The sequence below is a fragment of the Drosophila nasuta genome, chromosome 3 (genome assembly GCF_023558535.2).
Source record: "Drosophila nasuta strain 15112-1781.00 chromosome 3, ASM2355853v1, whole genome shotgun sequence".
Taxonomy (NCBI): Eukaryota; Metazoa; Arthropoda; class Insecta; order Diptera; family Drosophilidae; genus Drosophila; species Drosophila nasuta.
Genome location: NC_083457.1, coordinates 4745617 through 4771593, shown reverse-complemented (window position 1 = coordinate 4771593; position 25977 = coordinate 4745617). Strand labels below are relative to the sequence as shown.

At 39.4% G+C, this 25977-nt stretch overlaps 2 protein-coding genes across 7 annotated transcripts; both read left to right on the top strand.

Annotated features, from left to right (window-relative positions):
* Nucleotides 1–124: 124 nt before the first annotated feature.
* On the top strand, nt 125–1867 carry LOC132789171 (mannose-1-phosphate guanyltransferase alpha). Its single transcript, XM_060796970.1, has 4 exons — nt 125–478; nt 560–1256; nt 1312–1576; nt 1644–1867. The coding sequence occupies exons 1-4, from the start codon at nt 231–233 to the stop codon at nt 1742–1744; spliced, it is 1311 nt and encodes a 436-aa protein (XP_060652953.1). The 5' UTR covers nt 125–230; the 3' UTR covers nt 1745–1867.
* Nucleotides 1868–2519: 652 nt separating this feature from the next.
* On the top strand, nt 2520–25673 carry LOC132788808 (RNA-binding protein fusilli). Of its 6 annotated transcripts, XM_060796410.1 has the most exons (12): nt 3470–4248; nt 7671–7989; nt 12974–13312; nt 15408–15684; nt 15747–15836; nt 15906–15960; nt 17236–17346; nt 17639–17909; nt 17968–18528; nt 18592–18871; nt 24029–24309; nt 24368–25673. In XM_060796410.1, exons 2-12 carry the CDS (start codon nt 7861–7863, stop codon nt 24761–24763), a joined length of 2790 nt encoding a protein of 929 aa, XP_060652393.1. In that variant the 5' UTR covers nt 3470–4248; nt 7671–7860; the 3' UTR covers nt 24764–25673. The 6 variants fall into 6 exon arrangements, with proteins under 6 accessions (XP_060652389.1, XP_060652392.1, XP_060652388.1 ...); XM_060796409.1 differs by lacking the exons at nt 24029–24309; nt 24368–25673 and having other exon boundaries at nt 3467–4248; nt 17968–18288; nt 18382–18528; nt 18592–20909; XM_060796406.1 differs by lacking the exons at nt 3470–4248; nt 24029–24309; nt 24368–25673 and adding an exon at nt 2520–2712 and having other exon boundaries at nt 18592–20909.
* Nucleotides 25674–25977: the final 304 nt, after the last annotated feature.

Sequence of the window (25977 nt, the reverse complement as noted above, 5' to 3'; positions counted from 1 at the left end):
TTTGTTGAAACTCTGTTTTTCTATTCCACTGCAAGCAAAAAGGGCAACTGTAAATTGTGAGTGTGGCCACCGTGTAGTAAAACAGCTGCAAGCAAATGAAAAACATATCGATTTTGGTATCGATATTTGACCACCTCTATTGAGTGCGACTCAATTTGACAATAGATAACAAATAATTTTGGGATGAGAAAAGAATTGGTCACAAGCTTAACAATAGAGTAAACCTAAACATGATAAAAGCGGTAATATTAATTGGTGGCCCCCAGAAAGGCACTCGCTTCCGCCCGCTGTCCCTGGACACGCCGAAGCCGCTGTTTCCAGTTGCCGGGCGACCGTTGATAGCGCATCACATTGAAGCCTGTGTGCAGCTGAAGGAGCTGAGGGAGATCCTGATCATTGGCTTCTACCCGCAAACGCAGATGGAGGGATTCGTTAGCGACATGCAGGCGCTTTACAGCAGCAGCAATATCAACATCAGGTGGGTCAATCCACAGCTGACGTGTCCCCATTCCCCTGATGACTAAGTGAGCTCGAACTTCCACTCTCTTCCCTTTGCCAGGTATCTGCAGGAGTTTACTTCTCTGGGCACCGCTGGCGGCATGTACCACTTTCGCGATCAGATACGCGCCGGCAATCCGCGCGCCTTCTTTGTGCTCAACGGTGATGTTTGCGCCGACTTTCCGCTGCAGGAGCTCTACACATTTCATACGGAGCGTCCGTCCAGCGCTCTGGTGACCATAATGAGCACGGAGGCGACTCGCCAGCAATCGCTGCACTACGGCTGCCTCGTATTCGATCGCGCCAGTGGTGCGGTGTCGCATTACGTAGAGAAGCCCAGTTCCTATGTGTCCACGTTCATTAATTGCGGCGTCTACGTCTGCTCCATGGACATCTTCACGAAGCTGGCGCAAATCTTTCACGCCAAAGGCGAGGAGTACAGTTGCCTCAGCTATAACAATGGCAATGGCAACGGCAAGGAGCAGGGTCACATCAAGTGGGAGCAGGAGGTGCTCACACCTCTGGCTGGCACTGATGAACTCTTCGCCATGCCGGTGCCAAATTGGTGGTCACAGTTGAAGACAGCTGGTTCGGCCATCTATGCAAATCGCCATTACCTGGCCCTTTATCGGCGTACGCATCCCGAACGTCTGGCTAATGTGGGCCAGAAACGTGGCGACGGTGATGGCAACTTGATCTGCAGCGTCTACCCCGATGTCTATGTGCATCCCTCGGCCACAGTACATCCTACAGCAGTAGTGAGTATAGGATATACAGGTCATTTCGTTTTTAGATAACTAATTGTGCTACCAGCTCGGTCCCAATGTGGCCATAGGTCCTGGTGTCCAAATTGGGCCTGGAGTCCGCATCCGTGAATCGATTGTGCTGGAGCAGGCGCAGATCAAGGATCACACGCTAATACTGCACTCGATTGTCGGACGTGGCTGCATTATTGGCGCCTGGACTCGAGTCGAAGGCACGCCCAGTGATCCCGATCCCAACAAACCCTTTGCAAAAATGGAGAATCCACCGCTGTTCAACAACGAAGGAAAGCTGAATCCATCGATAACCATTTTGGGTATAGTATTGTATATAAAATATCCCTATATAGATAATCAGTTGACATTCTTTTTTAAATTATGCAGGCTGCTTTGTGCAGATTCCCGCCGAGAAGATTCTGTTGAATAGCATCGTCCTGCCGCACAAGGAATTGAGTCGCAGTTTTAAAAACGAAATAATCTTGTAATAGATTTCTTAAAGAAATTCTCAATCAACAATCAGTATGCTATAAATTTTATTTAACTGCAATTATTTTGTAATGCAATACTACTTAAAAAGTCTAATAAATGTATTTGCCAGATTTACTTTACACCCGTCTTACGATATTTGTTCAGTTTCGATTTTCGAGAGAAAGATTTACGATCTCTGCTTGCTTACAATGATATTCGGTTAGTTACGATCTCCATAGCAAAGATATTTTCTCAATTTCCTGAAAATGTATCAAACTTTAAAAATAAGAATAATTTTTTTTTCTGAGTTACGATACTCCAAGGAAATCTGAATAAAAAGAAGAAACTCTTGAGTATTAATCAAAATTGTATTATTATTTATTTTCTTTAAATTCATATGCTATCAACTAACGATTCTTTAATCTACGATCTCGGATGGGTATGCACTAATATAGTAGAATGCTTAGAAGAATGAAGTAAATTCTGCATTCTTCAATAATTAATTCACGAATCTTCCGATTTACGATACTCACTCGATTTGCGATCTCCGCTTGTTACTATCAACGATATTCGTTTAGTTACGATCTGCATGACATGCAAAACAACAATAACAACGTTTTCGTATAGTAACTCCACAATCGTAGCAAATACTTTGGCGCTCACATACACACTCCAACACTCTCCGTCACTCACTCTGCGCTCTCTGTGTGACTTTGGGCCTCGCTCTCTCTTTTGGGTTTTGACCATAACGCGATTACACTTTGCTTCTTTCAGTTAGTTGTCGTCGCTTGTTGCTGTCAACGGGTGGAGAGAGTGCTTCTTCTCTGTTTTAGCGTTAAATAGTCTTTGATAAACCCTAGATACGATAATTGCTGAGCTTGTAACTATCATCGGCAGACACTGAGTTAATAATGTTTAATGCATGCAAATAAAGGAAAATGGCTCGCATGGAATTGGGAATAAAACGATTGAAAAATGCAAACAGGTAAGTACGTAGGCAGTTCTGTTGGTAATTCAGCAAGAAGAAGAGAAAGAGACAGAATGGACACACACACACACATATATATACGTATATTGCTGGTGTACAGGTGAGTCAATGTGTCGATGCGCGGGGGGCTGCGCGAGTGTCTTGCGCAGGTATGTAACTTCGAGGGAGAGCGAGAGCGCGAGAGAGCATACGAGAGTCAGAGAGCGAAGCGAAGCCAGTCATGGCTCAATGAGCGTAACTGTCTTTCGACGCTGTCGTTGTATGCGCAGCGTGGGAAAACTGCAATAAGGTTGCTATGTGAGTGTGTGTGTCTGCGACCCCCCTTTGACAACGACACTGCTTTTGGTGTTTTGGTGTTGTTGTTGTTGCTGCAGCTCATTCATTCATTACTTCATTACTGTTGTAGTGCTTTGGCATTTGCCTCAGTGCAGCATACACAATTGGGCGCAACGCGTTGCCAACCAACTGCCGATTGGCAAACTCACTAATTTAGCCAAGACTTGGTATTATTTGTGCTGCTGTTGTTGTTGTGCGTTTGCGTGCTGGAATCTTGTTTGGCATCAGCAACAGCAACAGCTAAGTGGCCCATACACCTGAGCCGCTAGTTGAGAGCGCGCTCACACTGTTATGCTCTTACTCTCTCACATACACACACACAAGCTCTCTGCAGCAGTGAGCAACACACACATAGGCGAGCAAGCGCAGCTCATTTACCTTCGTGGCTACCTGTGGCCCACGACGTCGATCAGTTGCTGTTTTAACCTGGAGACAGACGCACGCGTACGTCGCTAACAAAGCAGTAATAAAACTTAATACACACACACACGTACTCACACACATGTAGTCACGCACACATTTTAGTCGAAAACTAGAAAGAAAACAAACAACAGTAACAGTAGGAAAAAAAGAGACACACTCATACAAACTACATACAAAGTGGCTGTTGGTAGTAGAAGAAGCAGCAACAGCAGCAAAGAAGGCGAAAAAGTGACTTGTTTTTTGTTTGCATGTGTGCGCCGTCGCGACGTTGACGGTAACGTTATAACGTTGAAGCCGCAGTCGAAGTCGAAGCCGAAGCCGACGTCGGCGTCGCTGTCCGCTTGTACGTGTTGGTATTAAGATCGCGTCGACGCGTCGTGGAAAGGCAAAAGACAAGCAAAGCAAAGCAAAGCTAACGTAACGTAACTCACTAAGTGCTAGTCAGTGTGACTAGCAAAAGAAGCACAAGTACATAAAAGCTTTACATATACGTACACTCACACATGCACTCTACACTCGCATGTATAGATGTGTAAGCGTTGTGTATGTGTGAGCAGTTAAATTGTTAAACAATCAAAAAAGAAAGTGCAATAAAAAATTGTGAAAAGCAGCGACAGTAAAAACAATAATAATAATCACAGTCAAAACCACAACAACAGGAACAACGAGTGCAATGTGTTAAGATCGCGTTGAGATCAACAAACGTAGAAAACGTGCAAGGGAAGAAGGAGAGCTAAAGCAACAACAACCTGATGCAGAGGCATCTTAATAACGGTAAAGAAAAAGAGAGCTTAAAGCGTTGGCGTCATTGTTGGTGTAAGTTGTAATTCAATTTGTTTTAAAATGGCACACATACAACCATAACGTGTACACAGACGCAATTATATTTGTACTATAGCATATGTGTATCTTCAGATATGTGTGCATGTGTGTGTATGTGTGCAGTGTGAATAAACGAATGAATGAACAAAAACAACAACAGTTTGAAGACGGACCAAGTTAAAAGCAGATGCGCAAACATAACAAAGTGAAAACATATTTACAGTTACACAGACAAGAAAAAGAGCGAACCATCAGAGTAGCAGCAGCAGCAGCAACAGCAGCAGAAGCCTCGCAGTCGCAGTCGACGTCGACACCGACGCTTCAAAGCTTTAAAACTTGACTGCTGCTGCGTTGTGAGAGGCTTGTTTCTGTTGTTGTTACCACTGTGGTTTGTAAGTCTGCACTGTGCTTTTTGTGCTAACTTTTGACAGCCAGATTGCAAACAGAATCACAGCAACAACAACAACAATAATTACAGCTGCACTTGCTGGCTTAGTATATGCAAGTGAGAAAGAGAGAGATAGAGATAAGTTTCGCAATTGGCATTTCACCTGCAATTTGTGGCAATCATAAGTTTCCTGTTGGCGAAAACGAAATGTAATGGCACACGACACTAATTTCAACTCCAATGCGAATCTCATATTCAATAATCCAAGCTGAAAATTCCAAGCATTCCATTGACGACTCCCAAAACGAGCTAAAGAGATGAGAAGATAACTGAGAAAGCTTGAGTCGAGTCGACACAAGCGATCGACAGGTAGATACGATCAACAGTTAGGATAGAAGTAATAATCTAAATGATTTGTTTTTGGAAATCACTAGAGTTTAATACAGCTTCAATCTGTGTTTTAAATAATTACATAAAAGATAAAAATTAAATAACTTAACAAACTATCCGGAACCAAAGTATGAAAAAACTTAATATTCCTATTTCCAATAATGTTCGTAAATCCATTATATTCCACGATTAAAACTTATTTGAAATAACAAAAATGCCACTAAATTTTGTAGAAAGTCTCATAGAAATCTGATTAAAAGAAAAAGCTTTGTATATGATTGAAATATTAATTGTATGCCTTAAACAATTAATTTCGTCTATTATAACTTATATAAAATAAATAATTTGCCACTTAATATATTGCATTTGAGGTCTTCTAATTGTCGACTTGTTATATCGTTGCAGCTGTTACCAATTTACAGTAGTATTGGTTATAATTTGGGTTTCATTGTCTTTAGAGAAAAAACCGTAACGTCACCGTTGTTCAGTTTCTGTTGTTTCTTTAATGAAGTTTTTTTCATTCATTTCGAAGTTTCTGCTTTGAAGCTTTCTTCCCGTTCTAATTAACCCAAAGAGGCCGCAGCGTATCTTGTACCGTTATTCATTAATGAGAAATTTCAAATTTCAACTGAAAAATAAGATTTATTGTGTTTTTGTCACTTCGTATCAAGTTTTTCTCCGTTTGAAATTCAGTGAAAACTGTTGTAACTTTTTTTTAGTACTCAAAAAAATTAACTAAGGCCTTGGTCAGCTCTTATTCAGGCTTCGTTGAGTTTTGATGTGTTAAACAAAAGGGAAATTCGTTCAATTGCAAAAGACAATGTGTGAAGTGTAACGGCTAACGGTCAATTTCAAGTACACTTAATGAAAAATATTTAGAGACCATTCACACTAATGAACTAACGTACATATATACGGAAAACCTTTAAATCATGCTTGCTATATATTATATTGACATTAAAATCAAATAAAATCAACACGCTTCATCCATACAGTAATTACTGTGTTCAACTGAAATCCTATGATTTATGAACTATTTAAGATATCATAAATTTTCAAAGAGTTTCTAGTACTTTCTAATGAACATTTAATAACTCACTTGCAGTCAGTAGTGTGCTATTATCTCTACAATCGATTGCAACTATTAACTATAGCAAACTAAGAAATGTTACTGATCCACATATTTATGTACATATTTTTAGGTACTTATCGTTAACACAATTACACTTAGCATTACGATAAACATCGAAATAAGTTTTAGAAGGTCGAGCATTATTCGAATATTTGTTTGATTACCAACTCTTAGCATGAAACCTATAACATTTTAAAACTAGACTATTTACGCGTATTTCATTAAGATTCATTGAATTTTATCTCTGATGATGCGAGTTCTTAGATTAACAAACAAAAACATAACATTTATCGTATGTGATTAGCGACAGAAAGAGGAAATAAACCACATTGTAAATTGCAAAAGTCTGAAAGTCTGAAGAGCAAACTCATTACTTGTCGTAGCATTACCTCATGGTTGAATACGATGATACTACAAAAAAAACACACACACATTGCCCATTTCCACTACGGAAATGTGCAGCACACAAAAAAAAATGGAGTTAAACAATATGAGTTATTATCCAAGAGTAGAGAGCTAAAAAACACGAAGACGAATGCATAAAATAAAAACAAAGGCAAAGACTCCAAAATAAACAAGTAAGAAATTCGAGACTTGAGAAACTGTCGCAAAACTGTTAAAAATCGCTTTTGGTTTTGTCTTAATTACACAATCTTGGACTTATTGTTGTTTTTGCATTATTTTAAATTTTAATTTCAACAAAAAGGCATCATAAAGCGAGCGATTGCGACAAGTCTCCGGCGATGTGCTGAGTGGTGTGCGCCTGTGCACCCCGATTAACCCAAGTACGCCGTCGACCTTTGCCTGCCTTTGTCAGTCATTCAGTCAGTCGGGCAGAGTTTGATGCTGTTCGTGTATATACACGTATATGTAGCAGTATGTGTTTTTTTTTTCGTCTGTATTTGCTGTTTTCATTAAAAGTAAAACTTTTCACATTAAAAATGCTCATAAAATTGCACTTTAATTTTCGTTGTTGTCGCGTTGTCGTTTCCACATTCGCCTTTTGCTTGACTTTGTCCATTTGTCTGTATTATAAGCTGTAGCTAAGAAGGGAAGAGAGAAGAAGGTGTAGAAGGGGTGCCAAATTAAATTTCAAATCGTCGTGTGCAGGTTAATAATTTCAATTTGACCTCTTTGGGTATGCTTTAAGGCATTTTAGAGACTTGATGACTTAGTCGTAGTTAAATGTCGCTCAAACTGAAAATTGGCAACTTCGCATCCTAACGCAATTGGCAACGTCATTCGAATTTCGAATTTCGAATATCCAATTGGCAACTCAAGCTCGAAGTGTTGCGATGTTGCCAATTCGCATTGGTTTGACATTTTCTTGAATGCATTTTTAATTAGCTATTTAGTTGCGTTGATTTTCTGGTGATAAAAAAGTTCAAACATTGTGCAACCAGCACTCATCCATTCACTTTTTAACCTCATTAAACAATCGTTTTGTACTTTCTCATTTTCCAGGTATTTCCAATGGCTCAACAATCATAGAATGCATTGCTGCAATGTGTTCCTAACCAAATGAACTGTATCGTAACTACTCGTACAACATTAATAAACAATTGCTGCTATTGAAAGCAAATAGAAAGTAAAACATCGAAATCAATCGAATCTGAGACACAAATCTAACAGTAGTTACAGATAAGAAGACATAATGCAGGTACCTGAACACGTTGTCTCACTCTACATTGCCACCTGTGGTCAAAATGGACCCGGACTTGGCTCTGATGAAAAGGAAATCATATTACTGGTCTATGTTCTCCTGGAAGTAACCACGGGACAGGTGAGTTTCTCAACCTTATAAATAAACTTTGTCAGCACCGCCCTTGCCTCGACGCCATTTTGTTTGATGCTTTTTATTGTGCTTAATTGATAGATACTGTGCGATAACGTCAACGAAAAATAATAGAAGCATCTCGACTTTGATTTGCTGACGAATATCAAGTAAATCATTTTGTTTCAACAAGAGCAATCTGACATTTGATATAGACATCTATACAAAGAATAGAAGTGTAGACGTATAATATAGATTGGCTAAATTTGGATATTCTAAAGTATTTTTAAATAAAAAATTATTTCCGAAGTGGTTAGTTTTGTGGATAAATTATTTTTAAGAACTGCAGTCAAGTTGCTAGGGTAATCAACTTGTCAGGTATTATTCCTTGGACAACTTTTTGTTGATATTAAAATTCAGCGAACGAAAAATAATAATATATCTATCAGACTGTAGCTTATTTACATTGATCCTAAAGTTTGTTACTACCAATTGCCTTTGAAATTTACAGGGTATTCCATTGTGATATATTCCAAATCTAATACCGTATTAGGATACTGAGTGCTTCCTACTTAGGTTGCAATTAAATATATAGAAAATGCGAGAATTGGGCAAGGCAATAAAAGACAAAAAAAGAGAGAGAGAGAGAGAGAGAGCGGGAGACCGACAGCTTCAGAGGAGAAAACGGATGGGGGAATGGAAAGGGCATAAACCTTATGCATCCACTATATAAATAAGTACTGGCAATACCGCAAGTATTTGCATATTTTGAGTTTGCCTAGCGATTGACACTAATTGTTTGAAAATGACTTAAACGTAGTCAAATCTATGTATATGGAATTACGAAATGCCCACAAATAACGCATATAGACATGCAATATGACTTTTGGATTCAACACGTGTATTTGCTTTTCTAAAAGCAATAGTTTTCAAGTAAAAGTTGAAATCTTTTGTTTGACTTCGCGATTGATAATTGAGAAATCCCCAATCTATTGTCGAAAACATTTTAAGATTTCCCTGTAAAAGTTAAAGTCATCTTTCAATTAGATGACATCAATAAAAGAGTTCTTTTGTTTGACCATAATGAAAACTCGCAAATATTTGTTCAATTATTGCAGCCAACTAGCAAATCTTTATATTATTATTTCCCTTGATTTTCCATGAATTTCCCTCGAGCTAAAGTTTTATTTGCATGCAAAACAGCTTTTTGTCTTTGGGTTCGTCTATCTAGATATTGTCTGGTCAATAATTTCAATAGTATACGTAATATTATTTGCGAAATACTCGACAACAGTACACAAAGCTTTGCCTGCCTGACGTTACTTAGCTCAGCTCCCTCCCCATCTTCCCCTCCCTTCCCCGGCAATCCGCATGCACTTTTTTAGAGCTGCGTGTCTGTATTCTACGCCATAAGCATTAGGTTGGGATGAAGAAAACAGCGTTGGCATTATATCTGTATAGACGTAGTATTTACAGGCATTTAACTTGATGTTTGACTGGCTCTGCCTCTGTCTCTGTCTACTTCAGACTGAGGTTGACATTAACTAAAGCTAATCGCACAATCTTCTCCATCGCCGCTCTATCTTCAATTCCATCTCGATCTTTGTTTCAGTTTCCATTACGTTTCTAACACGCAATATTTTTGTGAGTGCATCTTTATTGTCAAAGTGAATGACATTAAGTGTTTTTTAATGGCAGGGTCACACTGGCATTGAATAGTCGCGATTATATGCAGCACAGCCCAGTAGGGAGTCTGGCGTTCACCCTCAGCCATTATCATTTCACGCTTTTTGGCCAATTTATGATTAATTTACTAGCCTAGCATTAGCTACTGCCAAAGTCAGACTGACTTTCCCAAAACAGTCTATTTGACTCGCTTCGACTTCGGCTCAACATGACCCGTTATTATGTTAATGCTGAGCGGTGAGTCCCCGTCTGTCTGGTTCAGAGTTCATTAGATTTAATTAAAATGTTTGGACCTTTCGACCATGTCGACAGTTCGAGTGGGTCAGCTTTCGAAATTGATCATTTAGTGGCAACGCGAACTCGTGATCATTTATAATATCTATTTATAAGACGAATATTAGTTTTAGTTTGCCAAATCTATGCAAATTTGTTAACATACATAATATATATATTTCATTTCTAAACACCAATTGGAATTTATTGCTAAAGAAGCTTAACTCGAAAGTTTTTCTCACTTAGAAACAGCTTTCTATTAGTGCACATTTTAAAAATTATTCACTTTATATTTGTCTAGACAGTTTGTTTGTCAATGTTCATCAAATGAAGTTTACTCTCATTTTTTACCCAAATTTTATCATCTATTTTAATTTATAGTTCATTGACTGAAAAGTTGCAATTTTTAGGAAATGTTAACTTTGAAACTCTTTAATTATCGAAGAGTGTTTCTTCTTCATTATAATACTTAATTTTATATTTATAGAAACGGAAAACAACTGCTATTTTTAGCATACCTTATTAACCAATTATAAAGCACAAATTTATACAGCAAGTAGACAATTTAAGTAAAAGACTCCCACACTTATCGTGTCCGTAGTTCGCTTAAAACATATTAAAATCGAGTAGTCTGGTTTAGTTGCTCAATTAATATACTAGAAAAAAGATTGGCTCATGCTCTTCGTACGGATTAAACATGTTGAAACTAATGAATGAGAGAGAACGAGTATTTATTGGATTGGAAATATGCTGCTAGTGGTTTGCTGACGCAAAAGCAATGCCCAAAAAGCATCAAAAAATTATAATTGGGTTTCGTTATTGTGGCATTGACATGACTATTTTGATTTGTAATATAATTTTTAGATATTATTGCCTGCAATTAACCTGCCAAATGGAGCGCAATTCACATCGCAGCTCACTATTTTGGCACGCCGAAAATTCTTGATTAGAATTCAAATTTTGTTGTGTCTAATCGTGTGTATTCTGTACACTCATGATATATCAGCAAAGACTTCCTTATCTCAAAGTTCTTTGACAATTTAGAGGAATGACCAATGGCTTATTTATTTATTTACAATTAACTATTGTGGCAGCGGGGGCTAGCTCTCTTTATTTACAAATGTTCAAAAGTTTATGTTACAATCATTTAGCCAGCATTTTCTCAAAGTTTATTTCAGTCAATATTACCTTTCAGTTCTGAGCATGTAAAGAACGAAATTAACAAATAATGTAACAAGCAATGACAATATTAAAAGATAAGCTAAAGTTCGACTAAGTTTTATAAATAATTGTGTGTTCTAAAATATTGTAGCATAATTTTCAGTTGTGTACTCTCGATTATTTTCTAACGTTTCTATTTATGTAATTGACTGAAGACTTTCCTACTTCATTAATATTCAATTGCACCTAAGTAGTTTTCCAGAATATATTTTAGCTAAGCTTGCAGCTCTTATTCAACCATTAATTATATTTTAATTGAACCTTTTTATATTTAAATAATAAGCTACATTTTCCCCTATTGATTGTCTCTCAAAGTCTGTTGATCTCAATTTAACAGTTGTTTGACTTTCGAAAAATACAAAAATCTGTCAAGAGTTTCCTTCTTCGACGAGACTTCCTCTCATGCAACATTGTAACATAGAGTTCACTCTCGCTCTCTCATAAAATGAACATAGATTTCTTGTAACTGCAAAATTGCTTGACAGACAACTCACATTCACATATCTACATTCAATTATTGGCATGTTAATTACAGGTTAGTTATGACTCGTCTGACAACAATTAAAGTTAATTAACATGCATTAGAAGAGATGGAAAGGGGAAAGGGGAAGGGGGAGGAGAGCCGGGAAGATTATATGTCGACTACATCTTAAGCTGAAAACTCAATCCCAATCTTCAGCTTAATTTAACCAACTAACTGCGACTAAACCAAACGGCAATTGAAATTCAATCAGATTGCATTTAGTTTTCACTCGCAAACTGAGAATTGAGAACTGAATTGAGAATTGAGAGCTGATAACTGGCTTTGACTATGGCACGTTTTCATTGATCTAGAAACGGGGGCTCATATAAGTGTCTAGTCTATTAGACTAATAGACTGGTTTTCAATGGGTTAATACGAGTGTGGCTTGATCTAAATTTTCCACAATTGTGAATGCTTCAAAATGCTTGTAAAGTTTTTCTCTTTATCGCTTTCTTCCTTCCTCGTTTCCTCGTTCTCTTAACTATTCCTGTTGAAAGTAATGTTGTGTTTGCTATTTTGGGTCGTTGTGCATAATTAGCTCACACCTTAACCCCAGATTGACTACACATCGCATGAGGGGGGAGCCATTGTGGTTTTGTTTCCTTTTCTTGATGAATTTAACATTTCGCCTCTCATAAATATTTCATATGGCTTCCAGATACTGGTCGAGTATAGAGTAAGCGTAGTGGTGTGTATCCATTGTCAATATATTCGAAAGCTATGCAAATCGTATGGCATCAGAAGTCAAAAATAAGTAATACGAAATTCCGAAAACAGTTTACAATATGTGTTTAGTTTTGCTTTTCTATATTTGCATAGTTCTGAGCTACCTGCAGTTTGTGTTCGATTCCTCCCAGGTTCAATTTCTTTACCCGATTTCCATTCCCATTCTGAATCCGATTCCGACTCCGATTCCGTCACATATCCGCTGACGCAAGCGTTGCCCAGACTTGGTGTATGTTAAACAGTCTTGTTTCTTGCTTCTTGATTATAATACTAGAGAGGGGGAAATGTGAATCACACTTGAATACGATTAGTGAATATTCCAGACCAACTGTAATACTATGAACTAAATAGAGCAGGTGCCAAAGTGCTGTGATTAAAACCGATTCATGTTTTCAGATTGCAGCCAAAAATGGCTACGTTTATGGCGTGATAAGGCGAAAAGTGTATTTTGGTAGCAAAGATGGGATGACCTCGAGTCCAGGGGGTTCAAAGTTATTCGATTTATGAATCGAGTCAAAAATGGACCAACAATCTAATCTATTCCACTCTGTTTCCTGTTTCCAGATCATTGGCACCAAACAAATACTCGTGCGACCCGATGGCTACTTCATCAAGGATCGCACCATATCCAGCTCCTCGGATAACTCGAATGTTACTAACAACACAGCATGCTCACCTCCTTTGGCCATTGGCTATGCTGGCGACAATAGTTCTAGCAATAACACCACCAATAATAACAGCAACAATTCAACGAACAGCATCACAAATTCTGCAATCAGCGGGAACAGTTCTGGTTCCAGCAATGGCCTCAGCCTGACCACATTGGAGAACAGCAGCGAACTCATTCTGCCCATTGCCGAGGCACAGGCTGCTGGAAAGCCCTTAACCGAGGCAATTGAGGAGGTAAGAACTCTCTAATAACAAGTGAGGAAGCTAAAATCTCTGCGAGATACTAAATTTAAAAAAGAATAAATCCAAGCGAAAGCGTCATTATAGTTAAAATATACCATATAAATGTATTTAAGAAATAATTAAATACCGAATGCTATATTTGATATATCAACATGTAAAATATACCATGGAGTATAATATATACCAGATTGTAAACCCAAGTCGGCTTGTCGTCTTGACTTTTGACACTGATCAGGAATATATACAAACATTATATAGTCCTGGAGCATAAAGGTATAATACATTTTTACTCTATGAGTAGCGGTATAAAATAGGAAATAAATGGTATAAAAACTATAGAGATAAGAATTGAAAACATGCTACGGATTTTAAAGCTTTAGTAGACTACAAGATAACAAACAATTTACAAAAGTGGAAGACTCAAAGAAATGTTAAACACAAATCGAAAGCTTGTTATATTATAGGGAAAACTTATTCCCAATTGAACCAAAAAGTTAAATCACCTTCTATTGCTTAATAACATTTTCTTAGTCAATCATTTGTTTGATATACCAAAAATTATGTTGTCGATTTAATTCATTGAGTATTTTTTAATCGCGTTTTGCTTGTCAACTTTTATACATTACTAAAAACCCCAAAATAGGCATAAGTTAAGCTATCTATCACAATCCAATTATTAGATCTATTAGAATTGTAGATAAACGTCACATACGATTCCAATGGCTCACGATGACGTTGTTTCTTGTCGAGTCAGTGAGGATTGCATGTTATGCGATGGGTATAAATGATTGGAGAACTATTGCCGTCGCTGTCGCTGTCGGTTGCCGGCTGCAATCTTATCAGGAGACTGATAAGGGCGTCACTTGAGAAATTCGACAAGCCTCCGGCGTTCCCAGTCGCTCTCTTATGCTCTCTTATGCTCTCTCATACTCTCTCATCCTCTCTCGCGGTCTCTCAGCCCGTGTGTAGTTATGGATTTGTAAGCATTACCGGTAAATATTAATGTACATCGATCTCAAGTAGATAAGTCAGCGATAAACAAGATCGTAACGAGAACGAGGCACTGTAAGCTTGGGTGCAGTAGAGTGTTACACTTTTTATTTGATATTTTTAAATCAAAAATTAAAATATGTATGTTCACTAATAACGATTATTAGTGAACATACATAAAATGGCGCGACCTCCGACTGTGCTGTTAACTTAATGAACTACGGAGCTAACCCTGAGATGATAATGTCCAGAGATGCTTAACAAAAGATCATTAAGATCAATTTTGCACTCTGGACTCATTAATTGAGTTGGACTTGGATGCGCTATGCCAATTATATGTCATATTATCGTATTATCATTGTCTGAAAAGTGCATCTTTGGTAATTCGTTCGAGATTAGTCGATGTCAGATCCGTAAACAGTTTTGTGACGCAATACACTTCGCTCTGCTTGGCTGGCATACTAATTGGCTTGGTCAACACGAGTACGACAATATATGGCTATTAGATCGGTGGCTATATCTCGCAATATTCCCTGCCAAACTCTTTTGAAACACACAAACCTTTGGCTCTCGCTAAAAGGGTCTGAGCATCAGCCGCAAATGCTACGCTATATATATTTATATATATACTCACGATGACATGGCTAAAAGCAAACAGTATTATATTTGTTGTTGTTGTTGTCGTTGCGGTTATTGCTTTTTATTTAATTGAGAATAATTGTGAATAGCTACAGCAAGCGAAAAAAATGCTAAACGGGTTTAAACAAATTGCCAATTGCATTAACGCTTTTGTTGTAACCTAGAAATGTGTGTTGCCAATTTGCATGAAGACTAATCCAAATCTCCGGGCAAGTCTTTTGTTCACTCAAATCAATTAGTTGGCTTTTGAACTTCAACCTCTTTAGTTAAATTCCACTTCAATATTTTTATGAGGCTGAGGTTAACTCTTGCGAAAGCAAAAACTATCAATAATTGGAATGGAATATTATTAAACGATTCTATTTTAAGAATCTCTCTTTTCTTCTTTCTAATATTATTAATGAAGACTGAGAAGCACATTTTCTAAACTGAATATTTTTCACATCTTTGATTTCAGTTTGATGCTTATCTACGCTCTCTCGCACTCGTAGATACGGAGATCAAGCTGATCACCGATGGGCAGCTGCCGCTTCGTCAGTGCCTTCATCGGGAGGCCTGTGCCAAGGATGTCGAGCTGCCTGCCTACTACAATCAATTCAGCGATCTTCGCAAGGAGTTTCAGCGTTACAAGTCCGGTGATCTGTCTCGGGCTCTCGTTCCCTTAAAGGACATTAAGAAAATGCTGCAATCCCCTACACTCCCCTTACCACAGTCCATTGGTGAAATGCTAAAAGGTAAACGCTTTTTGTGATTTCTTTTTATTTATTTTGTGTGTCTAATAATCTCTTTTATGCAGAGCTCAATGCTACTTCTGTGGAAGATAATGACTTTTATATACGCGAATCTCGCGATATGGTCACTGTGATTCAAACATTGCTTCAAGCGGGTGAGTTTAATCTATAGAAATTTCGATGGGACTTCGTTGTTAGTAAGGAATTTTGTATTGCATTTATAGGTCATAAATTTGATGCAAATGAACTCGTCAATCTGGTACTGGAACCTGGCATTTGGTAAGTTTAATTACTTAAATGACAACCAAACCGGACATTTACTAAAATTCTCTTTGCGCGTTGTAAAGTGTCTAAGCCTGAAAATATACCAATTAGATTTCGTTGAAGACGAATAAGTTTCGTGACAATTCTTAAGTACCTGGCTTCGTCTGGGTTTCAGCAAAAGTTAAGAGCTCTCATTCGCTCTTTCTTTCTCTGCCTTTCTGAATACTCTCTAAATGCGCTCAGTTTGAAATTCAGCGGCTTACTCTGACTGCAGTGCTCCAATTTTGTCAAGGTCTGCACTATTTCGAGCGTGCCTCAATACAAAATCCACTCAAAAAACCTCATAAATAATATGCTCAGATATTCAGAGACTGGAAGCGTTGTTTGCTCGTCGATCGTCGATTGTCGTCGTTTGTTGTTCGTTGTCGTTGTCGCCAACGACAGTCGACGATTGGATTGGGAGACGATAAGAACTCACAGTCGGATCGCACATCTTTGGAGATCGAAAAGGGAATTGGAAATTGGATGAATTGTGACTATTGTTATCGCTATCGCCGAAACTCAATCGTATACAAATAAGTGTGTCATACTCGATTCTACCAACCCAAAACAGAGAAAACCTATTCCAGTATACAAATTAATTGGTGGCCCTTAAACAAAAGGTAAAACAAGCAGAGCACTAAAAAACCTGAGGCGATATGAGTGTGTCACAATGTGTGTGTGCGTTTATTTGGAAAGTCAGCAAAAATTGTTTATGGTCTTGAAAATCGAAACGTGACGCGACGCGACGCGTTGCGAAGCAAACGAACGAACAGAACTTAACTCAACAGACCAACAAACGGTTAAACAAAGACTTGAAAAGTGTGATGTCTAGCCTGTTGCATAACTAATCTAGAGCTGAGCATGATTAACAACTGAAATTCTAATTAGGGATTAACTATTGAGAAGCGTATAAGGGATTTTTTTCATGAGTTAAATATATGAAAATCGCTGTTATAAATGATCATATTACTGAACTTATAGGAATAAGAAAGGGAAAATTAATTTTCCTAATATGATAATAATAATAATGATAATATATTAATAAAGAAAATTGGTGTACCTAATATACAAAAAATAATTAATCAAAACCTTCTAGATGTAGGCTTATCTACTACTTAAATAAACCCAACTTGTTCTCCTACTCGTGTTGCATTTTACTTCTCGCAATTTGTGTGCAATTCAACACTGTGAATACTTCGCTAGAATTACACTTTACTTATACCCTGTACTTTTTCCCTCTGCTTACAGCTCAATTGACGACGAGGTTGACGGCAATTGTATTGTGCGAGCCCGTGGATTGCCCTGGCAGAGCAGTGATCAGGACATTGCCAAGTTCTTTCGGGGACTCAACGTAGCCAAGTAAGTGCATGTGAATATTATGAGTGTGAATGCGAGTGAATGTGGAAGTAACCCATTGATAAGACGGGAACCCTCCTCCGCTTATCGGAGACGGAGTTCAGCTGGGTCACCGACAGATTACGCTGCTCTTGGCTGTGTGGAATGTGGAATATTGAATATTCTGTACGGCTTTTCCTTTATCGTAGATACTCTACTTAATCTCTTTCTGCTCTCTCTCTCTCTCCCTGTCTCTTCCCCCACTCTCTTTCTCTCTCTCCCCCTCTCTCTCTCTTGTGTCGCGTTCTGTTTGCAGAGGCGGCGTTGCATTGTGTCTGTCGCCGCTGGGACGGCGCAACGGTGAGGCATTGATACGCTTTGTATCGCAGGAGCATCGCGACATGGCTTTGAAGCGGCACAAACATCACATTGGCGCCCGCTACATCGAGGTGTACCGCGCATCGGGTGAGGACTTCCTTGCCATCGCGGGAGGTGCATCGAATGAGGCGCAGGCCTTTCTTTCCAAGGGCGCTCAAGTGATCATTCGCATGCGAGGACTGCCCTATGATTGCACAGCCAAGCAAGTGGTAAGTCGACACTTTGAAAGTCCTTTTAAAAGACTTTAAGACTTGAATCCCTCTTTAGCTGGATTTCTTTACCACCGGTGAGTCGCCTTGTCATGTCCTGGACGGCAACGAGGGAGTGCTGTTTGTCAAGAAGCCGGATGGCCGAGCCACCGGAGATGCCTTCGTGCTGTTCGCCAACGAAGCTGATTCACCTAAGGCCCTAGGAAGGCATCGGGAATCGATTGGGCAACGCTACATTGAACTCTTCCGATCGACGACAGCTGAGGTGCAGCAGGTGCTGAACAGATCGATGGACCCGAAGACCTACGAATCGAACAATCACAGTCAGCCGCCGTTGATAGCACAGTTGCCCACCATGCAGTTGCCGTTGCTGCCGCAGGTGGGTCCCGCCGCCGGTGGCCACGTCCTCAACCCGCTGTCAGCTAGTGCCAGCCACGCTAACCTGTGCCCATCACTTACCCATGCCCCACAGCATCTCATCACCTCCGGGACGACCAAGAACTGCATTCGGCTGCGAGGTCTGCCCTACGAGGCGATGGTCGAGCACATTCTCCACTTCCTGGACGACTTTGCCAAGCACATCATCTACCAGGGCGTGCACATGGTCATCAATGCTCAGGTGAGGTCTTTTCCATTCCCATCCCATCACTCGATATGCTAACACTAGCTTTGCTTTTGCCAGGGCCAGCCCAGCGGGGAGGCCTTCATCCAAATGGACTCGGAGGATTCGGCCAGATTGTGCGCTCAGCGCAAGCACAATCAGTACATGGTCTTTGGCAAGAAGTTGCGCTACATTGAGGTCTTCCAGTGCTCGGGCGATGACATGAATCATGTGCTCAATGGCGGCCTCGCCTCTCCAGTGGCGCCCCCGCCACATCCTGGCCACGCTCATCTGGCTGCTGCTGCCGCCGCCGCTGCCGCAGCTGCTGCGGCGGGCAAGCAGCCATCGCTGCTATCTCCGGGTATGTTAGCTCAACCGCCGCCGCCATCCGCCGGCGCACAGGGACTTAGCTCTCACTCCCACACACACACACACTCACACGCACACTCACACACACACCCACACTCGCATGCGCACGCACACACACACGCCGCGGCCGCTGCAGCCGTCGCTGCAGCAGCTCATCACGCATTGCAAACGTCAGCTGCCTCGATGCTTGGCGGCAACTCGCACGCTCCGCCCACCGCCGGCACTCCAAGTGCTGGCTTGGCCGGCTTCATGGTTGCTCCGCCCGCTGCCACCATGTCCACGCACTCCTCGCTGGGTTCCCTGTCCAGCAGCAGTCTCGCTCCGTCTGCACCTGCGGCCTATCCCTTCAATCTCTCCATGCCGTCCACGCCCAGCAGCCAGGCTGCTGCAGCAGCTGCTGCCGCCGCCGCTGCGGCTGCCACGAATCCTGCGCTGTTGGCTCAGCAGCAAGCGCAGTTCATTGCCCAGCAGAGTCTGATGGCTCGTCAGCAGGCGGCTGCAGCGGCCGCGGAGCAGCAGCAACAGCAGCAGATGTATGCGAATGCAGCCATGTTGCAGCCCCATCCGTTGTACATGCAACATCCAGGCGCTGCCGCTGCCGCAGCTGCTGCAATGGGCGCTCAACCGCAGTTTGTCCTCATGCAGCGTCCCTATCTGCAACCCTTTCAATTGGGCTACATGCCCGCAGCCACTGGTGGCTATCAATTCGCCGGTGCTGCCTCTGCTGCCCCCTCACCAAGTGGTGCAGCAGCAACGGCGGCAGGTGGCAGCTCCAATGCTGGCCTCGCGCTTCAATCGCACAATATGAAGCGTTCCTATGAGAATGCCTTCCAGCAGGATGCGGCAGGCGCCGCTGCTGCGGCCAGTGCCGCCAAACGGGCCTTGACCCGGGCCCCCAACAGCGTCTATTCATATTATAATCCAGGCATTTAGAGCATCAATCGTGACTGATTCATTTCACACGCCACCTTAGACATGATTGAGGGATGTGTTCCTTCAGAATACTTGAGAATTCAGTTTAGCAAGACTGATTGAACATGATTGAAACTGCAAGAAACTCCATTTAGTGCATCAATCCTGATTGATTCATTTAACATGCCAAATAAGACATGATTGAGTGATTGATTTCCTTAGAATATTTGATAATTCAGTTTAGCAATATGATTGAAACTCCAAAACCTAATTATTGATTCTTTGCTGGCACTTATTGCAGCATATTTGAGAATTCAGTTTAGCAAGACTGATTGAACATGATTGAAGCTCCAGCACCTATACTATAATTCAGATCGATAATGACTGTTTGATCGATCGATAAAACTCCAACGCTTCCTGCACATTCCAAACTCATTTCCAAATGCAAAGATTGATTGATTGTTTGATTGACAGCATTGGAAATGAGCCTCAAAGCAACGACATTTGCAATGCGCGATGAGTGGCAATATACATACTTACATAAATATATACCCTATATATATTCCTTACTTATACATACCTTTTGCTCGCTCATCTTGGAAAATCCATCCACACTCATACATACATACATACATACCAGACACTCTTTAGAGCTTAAAATTTGTTTTTATCGTACACTTTTTATAGTGAAATTTTGTGTAGTTGTTTAAGTTTTTTTTAAAACGAAAGTAAACGAAAATTACTTTAAGCATTTTGTCTATGGTCTAGCATTACTTATACTCTGCACACATGCAAACACTTACATACATATGTTGCATAGATACACACTTACACACGCAGACACAACACTCATATATACACACACACACACACACAGACACCCACCTACAATCGGGGCAAGCTAACTAATATCTTACAAATTTTATATACATCCTATAAATCTTCAGGGCAATTCTTTTTATCTACTTAACTAAGCTATGTGTATGTGTATGTGCTTCTGTATTAGTGTGTGTGTTCCTGTGAGTGTATGTGGGTGTAGAAGGTGAGCGCGTGGGCGTGTGTGTGTCAGCGCAACAACAACATTTAATATTCAATAAAAAAGAAAACAACAACAACAACAGAGGCTAACGTCCTTCAAGCAGCGAGCATTCAAGTGACCTGTGTGCGTGTGCCACGCCCCTTAAAGTGCAATCTATAAACTAATATTTAAGCCATGGCAAGCACGCGCACACACACTCATATATACATTTCTCTGCTCACTCGCTGCTTGAACGGCGTCAGGTGTTGGCTCAAGCAAAAACAAAAAAAAGAAAAAGAAAAAATCAATTATATATATCTGAAATGTGCAACAGATTCGACAAGACGAAATCTTTTCAAAATTATTATATAATGCGACAACTTAGACTTAGAATAATAATAATCATAATATTAATAAAAATCGTAATAATATTAATAATAATAATGGAAGAAAATGACAAAAACAAAACCTAGTTCTAAGTCCGTACAACGTTGTAAAATTGGTTGGCATCAGTGTTAATAATTTACATACTATACATATATCTCGTAAGCACTAGAAGTCTTTTCCTATGTCTACCTGTTGCTATTGGCAGCAGCTCGACGAGTGTTACGGTCTAACAACACACACACATTTATCTATATGTTATCTTTATCTATACTTTTAATCATATATCTACCGCATTGCTCACTTTTTTATTGGGTTAATTGTTGGATCGTAATACTCGTCTGTTGCTAGCTGTTTAGCTTTAACACACTCCATTCGAAATTGATAACGATGTTCATGATATTTGCATATCGTAAGATGGGAATATCGTAAATCGTGTATCAATCGCATACATGTATCTGCTATCTATAAGTGTGCGTAATTGGTGTTAGTCGCAAAATTGGAAATTAGACACTTTTCTATATTTGATGATAATCGTCTATCAACACGGAATTTATTTATTGTGTATTCTTTGTCATCACTAATTTTTAGTCTTTAATCCAAAAAGTCTCTCTCTTTATTTCTCTCCCACTCTCTCACATTCTTTGTCCTATAATTTATCATTATTATTAATATACAATAGATTATAGTTATACAAATATGGAACACAATCAATTTGCTTATTATCTATGTACGTTCGTGATGTGGTTTTGGATATTTTTGGGTAATTGCCATAGATTTACAACTATATATGCAAACCGTTCGTCTCTGTCCTTGTATTCATTCTTAACTACTCGCGGACTATTGATAAGTAAACTATATTAATCTATTTGCTCGACAATATCTTAAAAGCGACCTTAATAATATTTCAAGAATATTATTATCTGCACAAATTTAAATTCTACTTTTCACCGCACCTTAAACTCCTTTTCTGCGTCTAACAGTCAGTTCTGCACTGCTTGCGGCAATTCAAAATAGATTTCGAAAAACTAAGATACATTTCGAAAACACCAGAAAAGCATGGGAAAGATTTTCTTAGCTTAGCGTCTAATATAGTTGTTAGTTAACTTTTAGTGCTTAATCAAGAATCGAGTGGTTTCCCAGGGGTCTTATTTTTGGCATAAATGCAATACACATTGACAATATTTGTTTTGGCTTCCATGCAGAACTCATAAGACACCACTTCAAAAAAAAAAACGAAAAACAAAACATAATTAATAATTAATAATAACTTAATTAGTTTTTAACGCACAATTCAAAACGTCTTTTGATATTCAAACGAAACTTTTTATTAATTTTTTATACTTCAATAAAAATATTTACACAATGCTATATACATACATATATCTCGCATTCTTCCATCTTTCTCGCTCCCTCTCTCCCACTCTTTATAAATTTTTCAAAATATCTTTTTCTATTTTTGCTTAACTTCGAAAACGGACAAATAATCTTTGCTATAATTGTAATCGTCTAAAGTCCACTTCTATCCTCTCTCTTTTTCTCTTTTTCTTTCTCTTTTCGAGTCTATTACTTTAATAATTCACATGATTCTGTGTCTGGGAATGTACTTATTTGTAACTTTGGTCTTGGGCTTGGGCCTAGCTTTATAAATGTTTTCAGGCGCATCTTTTATCGGTTCTCGTCAGCCGTTGCGATTTTTTTTACGACGTTACGAGTTGTTCCTACATTGGATATACTTTTTGGATTATCTCTCTTCTTTATTCCCTAAAAATTTGTATGTGTTTGCAACTATGTAACGTCGATTTATTAAGATGGCGTCTCAGATATAATAATACCCACCAAACTGCAGCGCTCTATCTTTCCCTCTCTCTCTCTTTCTCTCTTAAGACACATACATCCTTGCATATTTGTACGTAACAAAAAAAAAAAGGAAAGAACAAAAGATACGGTTGGTCGACAGCATTTTTTGTAACGCGTTGAGACAACTGATGTATTTGAGCTCTAATGTATCTACCATAATGATAACGATAACATTCTCATTCACCGTCGTATATTGTCAGGGGTCCCCGCAGTTCAATGTGTGTGTTTTATTATTATTTTTTTTGGTATTTTGTATACTTTTTTTGGTTTGCATACAAAACATATTCTCTGTACCGTAAAAGAAATGATATGTTATCCTCTTGAAGGCTGATTGGTGCTTGGATTAAAACAGATGGGAAGTGTTTTAAGAATTTACAATGTGCGCAAAAATGTATTCATGGTCTCTGGGTAAAGTGGTAAATATATACATGCATAAACTTTAAATATATATGGTATACTTTATATACTGAATACGTGTCATATAAATATAAATATACTACATCTTGAATAAAATCTTACCAAATATTATATTTATACTACATGTCTCCTCTACCATATTTTGCAAATGTCTAAACGGTGAGTGTTTTTGATTACGATTCTACCTAACTTAACTAACCATAACTAATCCTAACACCAACAACAACAATAACAACTACAACTACAAAACAAAAAAACTAACCTTAACATTGTCCGTTGCAGCTTAGAAAAGTTGCCTCATCGTTTTTGTGTCGCTTCAAGAAACAGCAATAACCGTTAGCTTTCTTAAGTCTCAACTAACCGATTTTCTCCTCTCTTCCCGTTCCAATTTGAAACCCCTACAAACCATACTCACAACACTGACGCCCAAATGTGTTTTTTATTCCGATTGATTTGCATTTCTGAGCTGCATTTGCAAATGCCACCCGCACTCTCATCTAAATCTCTGTTTCTCTCTCTTGCTCTCTCTCCCTCTCTCTCTGTCTCCGACCTCTCTAGGTGCCACAGTGCTGGGCGCTCATTTCGGTGCACATTTTCCGGCCTACGGAGCTCCGCCCCCACCGCCGCCCCACACTCCGCTGCTGGCCACGCCTCGTGCTCATCACGCCCACGCCCACACGCATGCTCATGCGCACGCCCACCATCATCACCATCATCATGCGTCCGCATTCTATCCGCCGCCGCTTGTCTACTGGCCGTACCCCAGTCCGCCCGTTTCGCCCACCACCTACTACAGCCAGCCGGGCGCCCATTCGCCCTCGCATCAACATCAGGCCTTGGTAAGCAAATGCACCTATATAGGAAAATCATTTCCATATTTATATCTATTTATTGTAGTATCCTTTGGACTTTTTTCCGCCGTCGCCGCTGTCGCCGCCTAACGCAGGCTTGATACTCACGCCTAGCAAAAACGCAGTGCCTTTTGTGCCAGCGAAGCAAGCCACCACCAACAACAACAATAACAACAACAACAACAGTAGCAATAAGCTAACGGTCACAGCAGCAATACAGAATGCAACGTCTTCGCCGTCGACAGCGACGCCAGCAACCGTCGCAGTTGCGTCTGCGCAGCCTTCGACGCCGGCGTCGCCGTCGCAGTCACAATCTGTGCTCAGCCTAGACACAAACCACACGGCAAATGCAACGCCTACGCTGAAAACTAGCGGCCCAGGCGGTGCAGCCAATGCCACGCCCATTGTGAGCAATAATTGTGTGGAGCTTTACATATTATAAGATACTCTTTTCACAGCTCTCTAAGAATATTTTTGCATCTAGTACGTTTGCAATAACAAAAATGAAAAGACAACAAAAGATAATTGTTAGCTTTTAACGAAAGTCTTGCCAATCGAAGAAACTTGTTTGTAGTCTAGTTTAGAACCAGCTGTAGATAAGTTTTCGCCGTGGCTTAGCCGTGCTAAGCTGGGTTGCGCACCATTCAAATTCAATTGCTGCGCGGCGAATTACATCGGCCCTCAGCTAAGGAATCTCTCGCTCTCCTCCACACAGGCAAGCAGCACTCCAACCAACCAACCAAGCAACCATGCAACCATGCAACCATGCAACCCTTAGCGTATGCGCAAGCCAACGGCATATTTAATGTTTTAACTGCTAAGTAGACGCCCAGTGCAATTCATTTCAATGATTTTCCATAACAATTGTTTATTTTATTTTAATTTATTAATTTACTGCATACACACATACATATAAACACATTCATACAGAGAGAACTTTCTGTATACACACACATACATAACAACATATTACACTTACATTTTATTCCAAATATACATATTAGAGAATTAGCAAAGAGAAGAAACTACAAATTTATCCCTAGTCAATAGTCAATTTATTTACACAATTACATTTATCTATTTTTACTCCACTTAAATGTAATAATATCGAAAGAGAATATACAAAACATACATATATAAATCAATTCGAACCTTGTGTCAATGCCGCGATTAACATTAGTTAATCCAAACCCCTTCACCTAGTTTCTCTCCTCTCTCCCCTAAATGAAATGTTCCCCTAATGCATTGCCAAATTAGTCAATAACAATAATAATGATAATTGTAATCATAATAGTAGATTATGCGTTATATCGTCGATGCGATTTTAATATTCCATGTTTTGTTTAGGCTAAGCCATTAAATTTTTTTGTTATTTTACGTACTCGTCATGTGAAACCAAGAAAAATCGCCTATTCAAAGATCTGTTTTTTTACTTGTTATGCTATTTCATTTGAAAAGATATTATCAATTGTTTCCAAATATGCAAATATAATAAACCAATAAATAAATAAAAACTTCAACCTTATCACTTGTGTTTTTATCCATTCAATACATAGCAAAATAAATTCCCTTTTTAATTTTTAGAGTCTGAAGCTTAAATCTAAATCTTTACGACTTTTACAAAAGTTAAATTAAAAAAAAAAAATAAATAAATCG

Excerpts from the sequence above, each read along its gene's own strand:
- LOC132789171 (XM_060796970.1), top strand. The coding sequence starts at position 231 with ATGATAAAAGCGGTAATATTAATTGGTGGCCCCCAGAAAGGCACTCGC. Across the intron at positions 1,257-1,311 it reads CAGTACATCCTACAGCAGTA|CTCGGTCCCAATGTGGCCAT; the intron begins GTGAGTATAGGA and ends TTGTGCTACCAG. Across the intron at positions 1,577-1,643 it reads TCCATCGATAACCATTTTGG|GCTGCTTTGTGCAGATTCCC; the intron begins GTATAGTATTGT and ends TAAATTATGCAG.
- LOC132788808 (XM_060796406.1), top strand. The coding sequence starts at position 7,861 with ATGCAGGTACCTGAACACGTTGTCTCACTCTACATTGCCACCTGTGGT. Across the intron at positions 15,685-15,746 it reads CATTGGTGAAATGCTAAAAG|AGCTCAATGCTACTTCTGTG; the intron begins GTAAACGCTTTT and ends TCTTTTATGCAG. Across the intron at positions 15,961-17,235 it reads GTACTGGAACCTGGCATTTG|CTCAATTGACGACGAGGTTG; the intron begins GTAAGTTTAATT and ends CTCTGCTTACAG.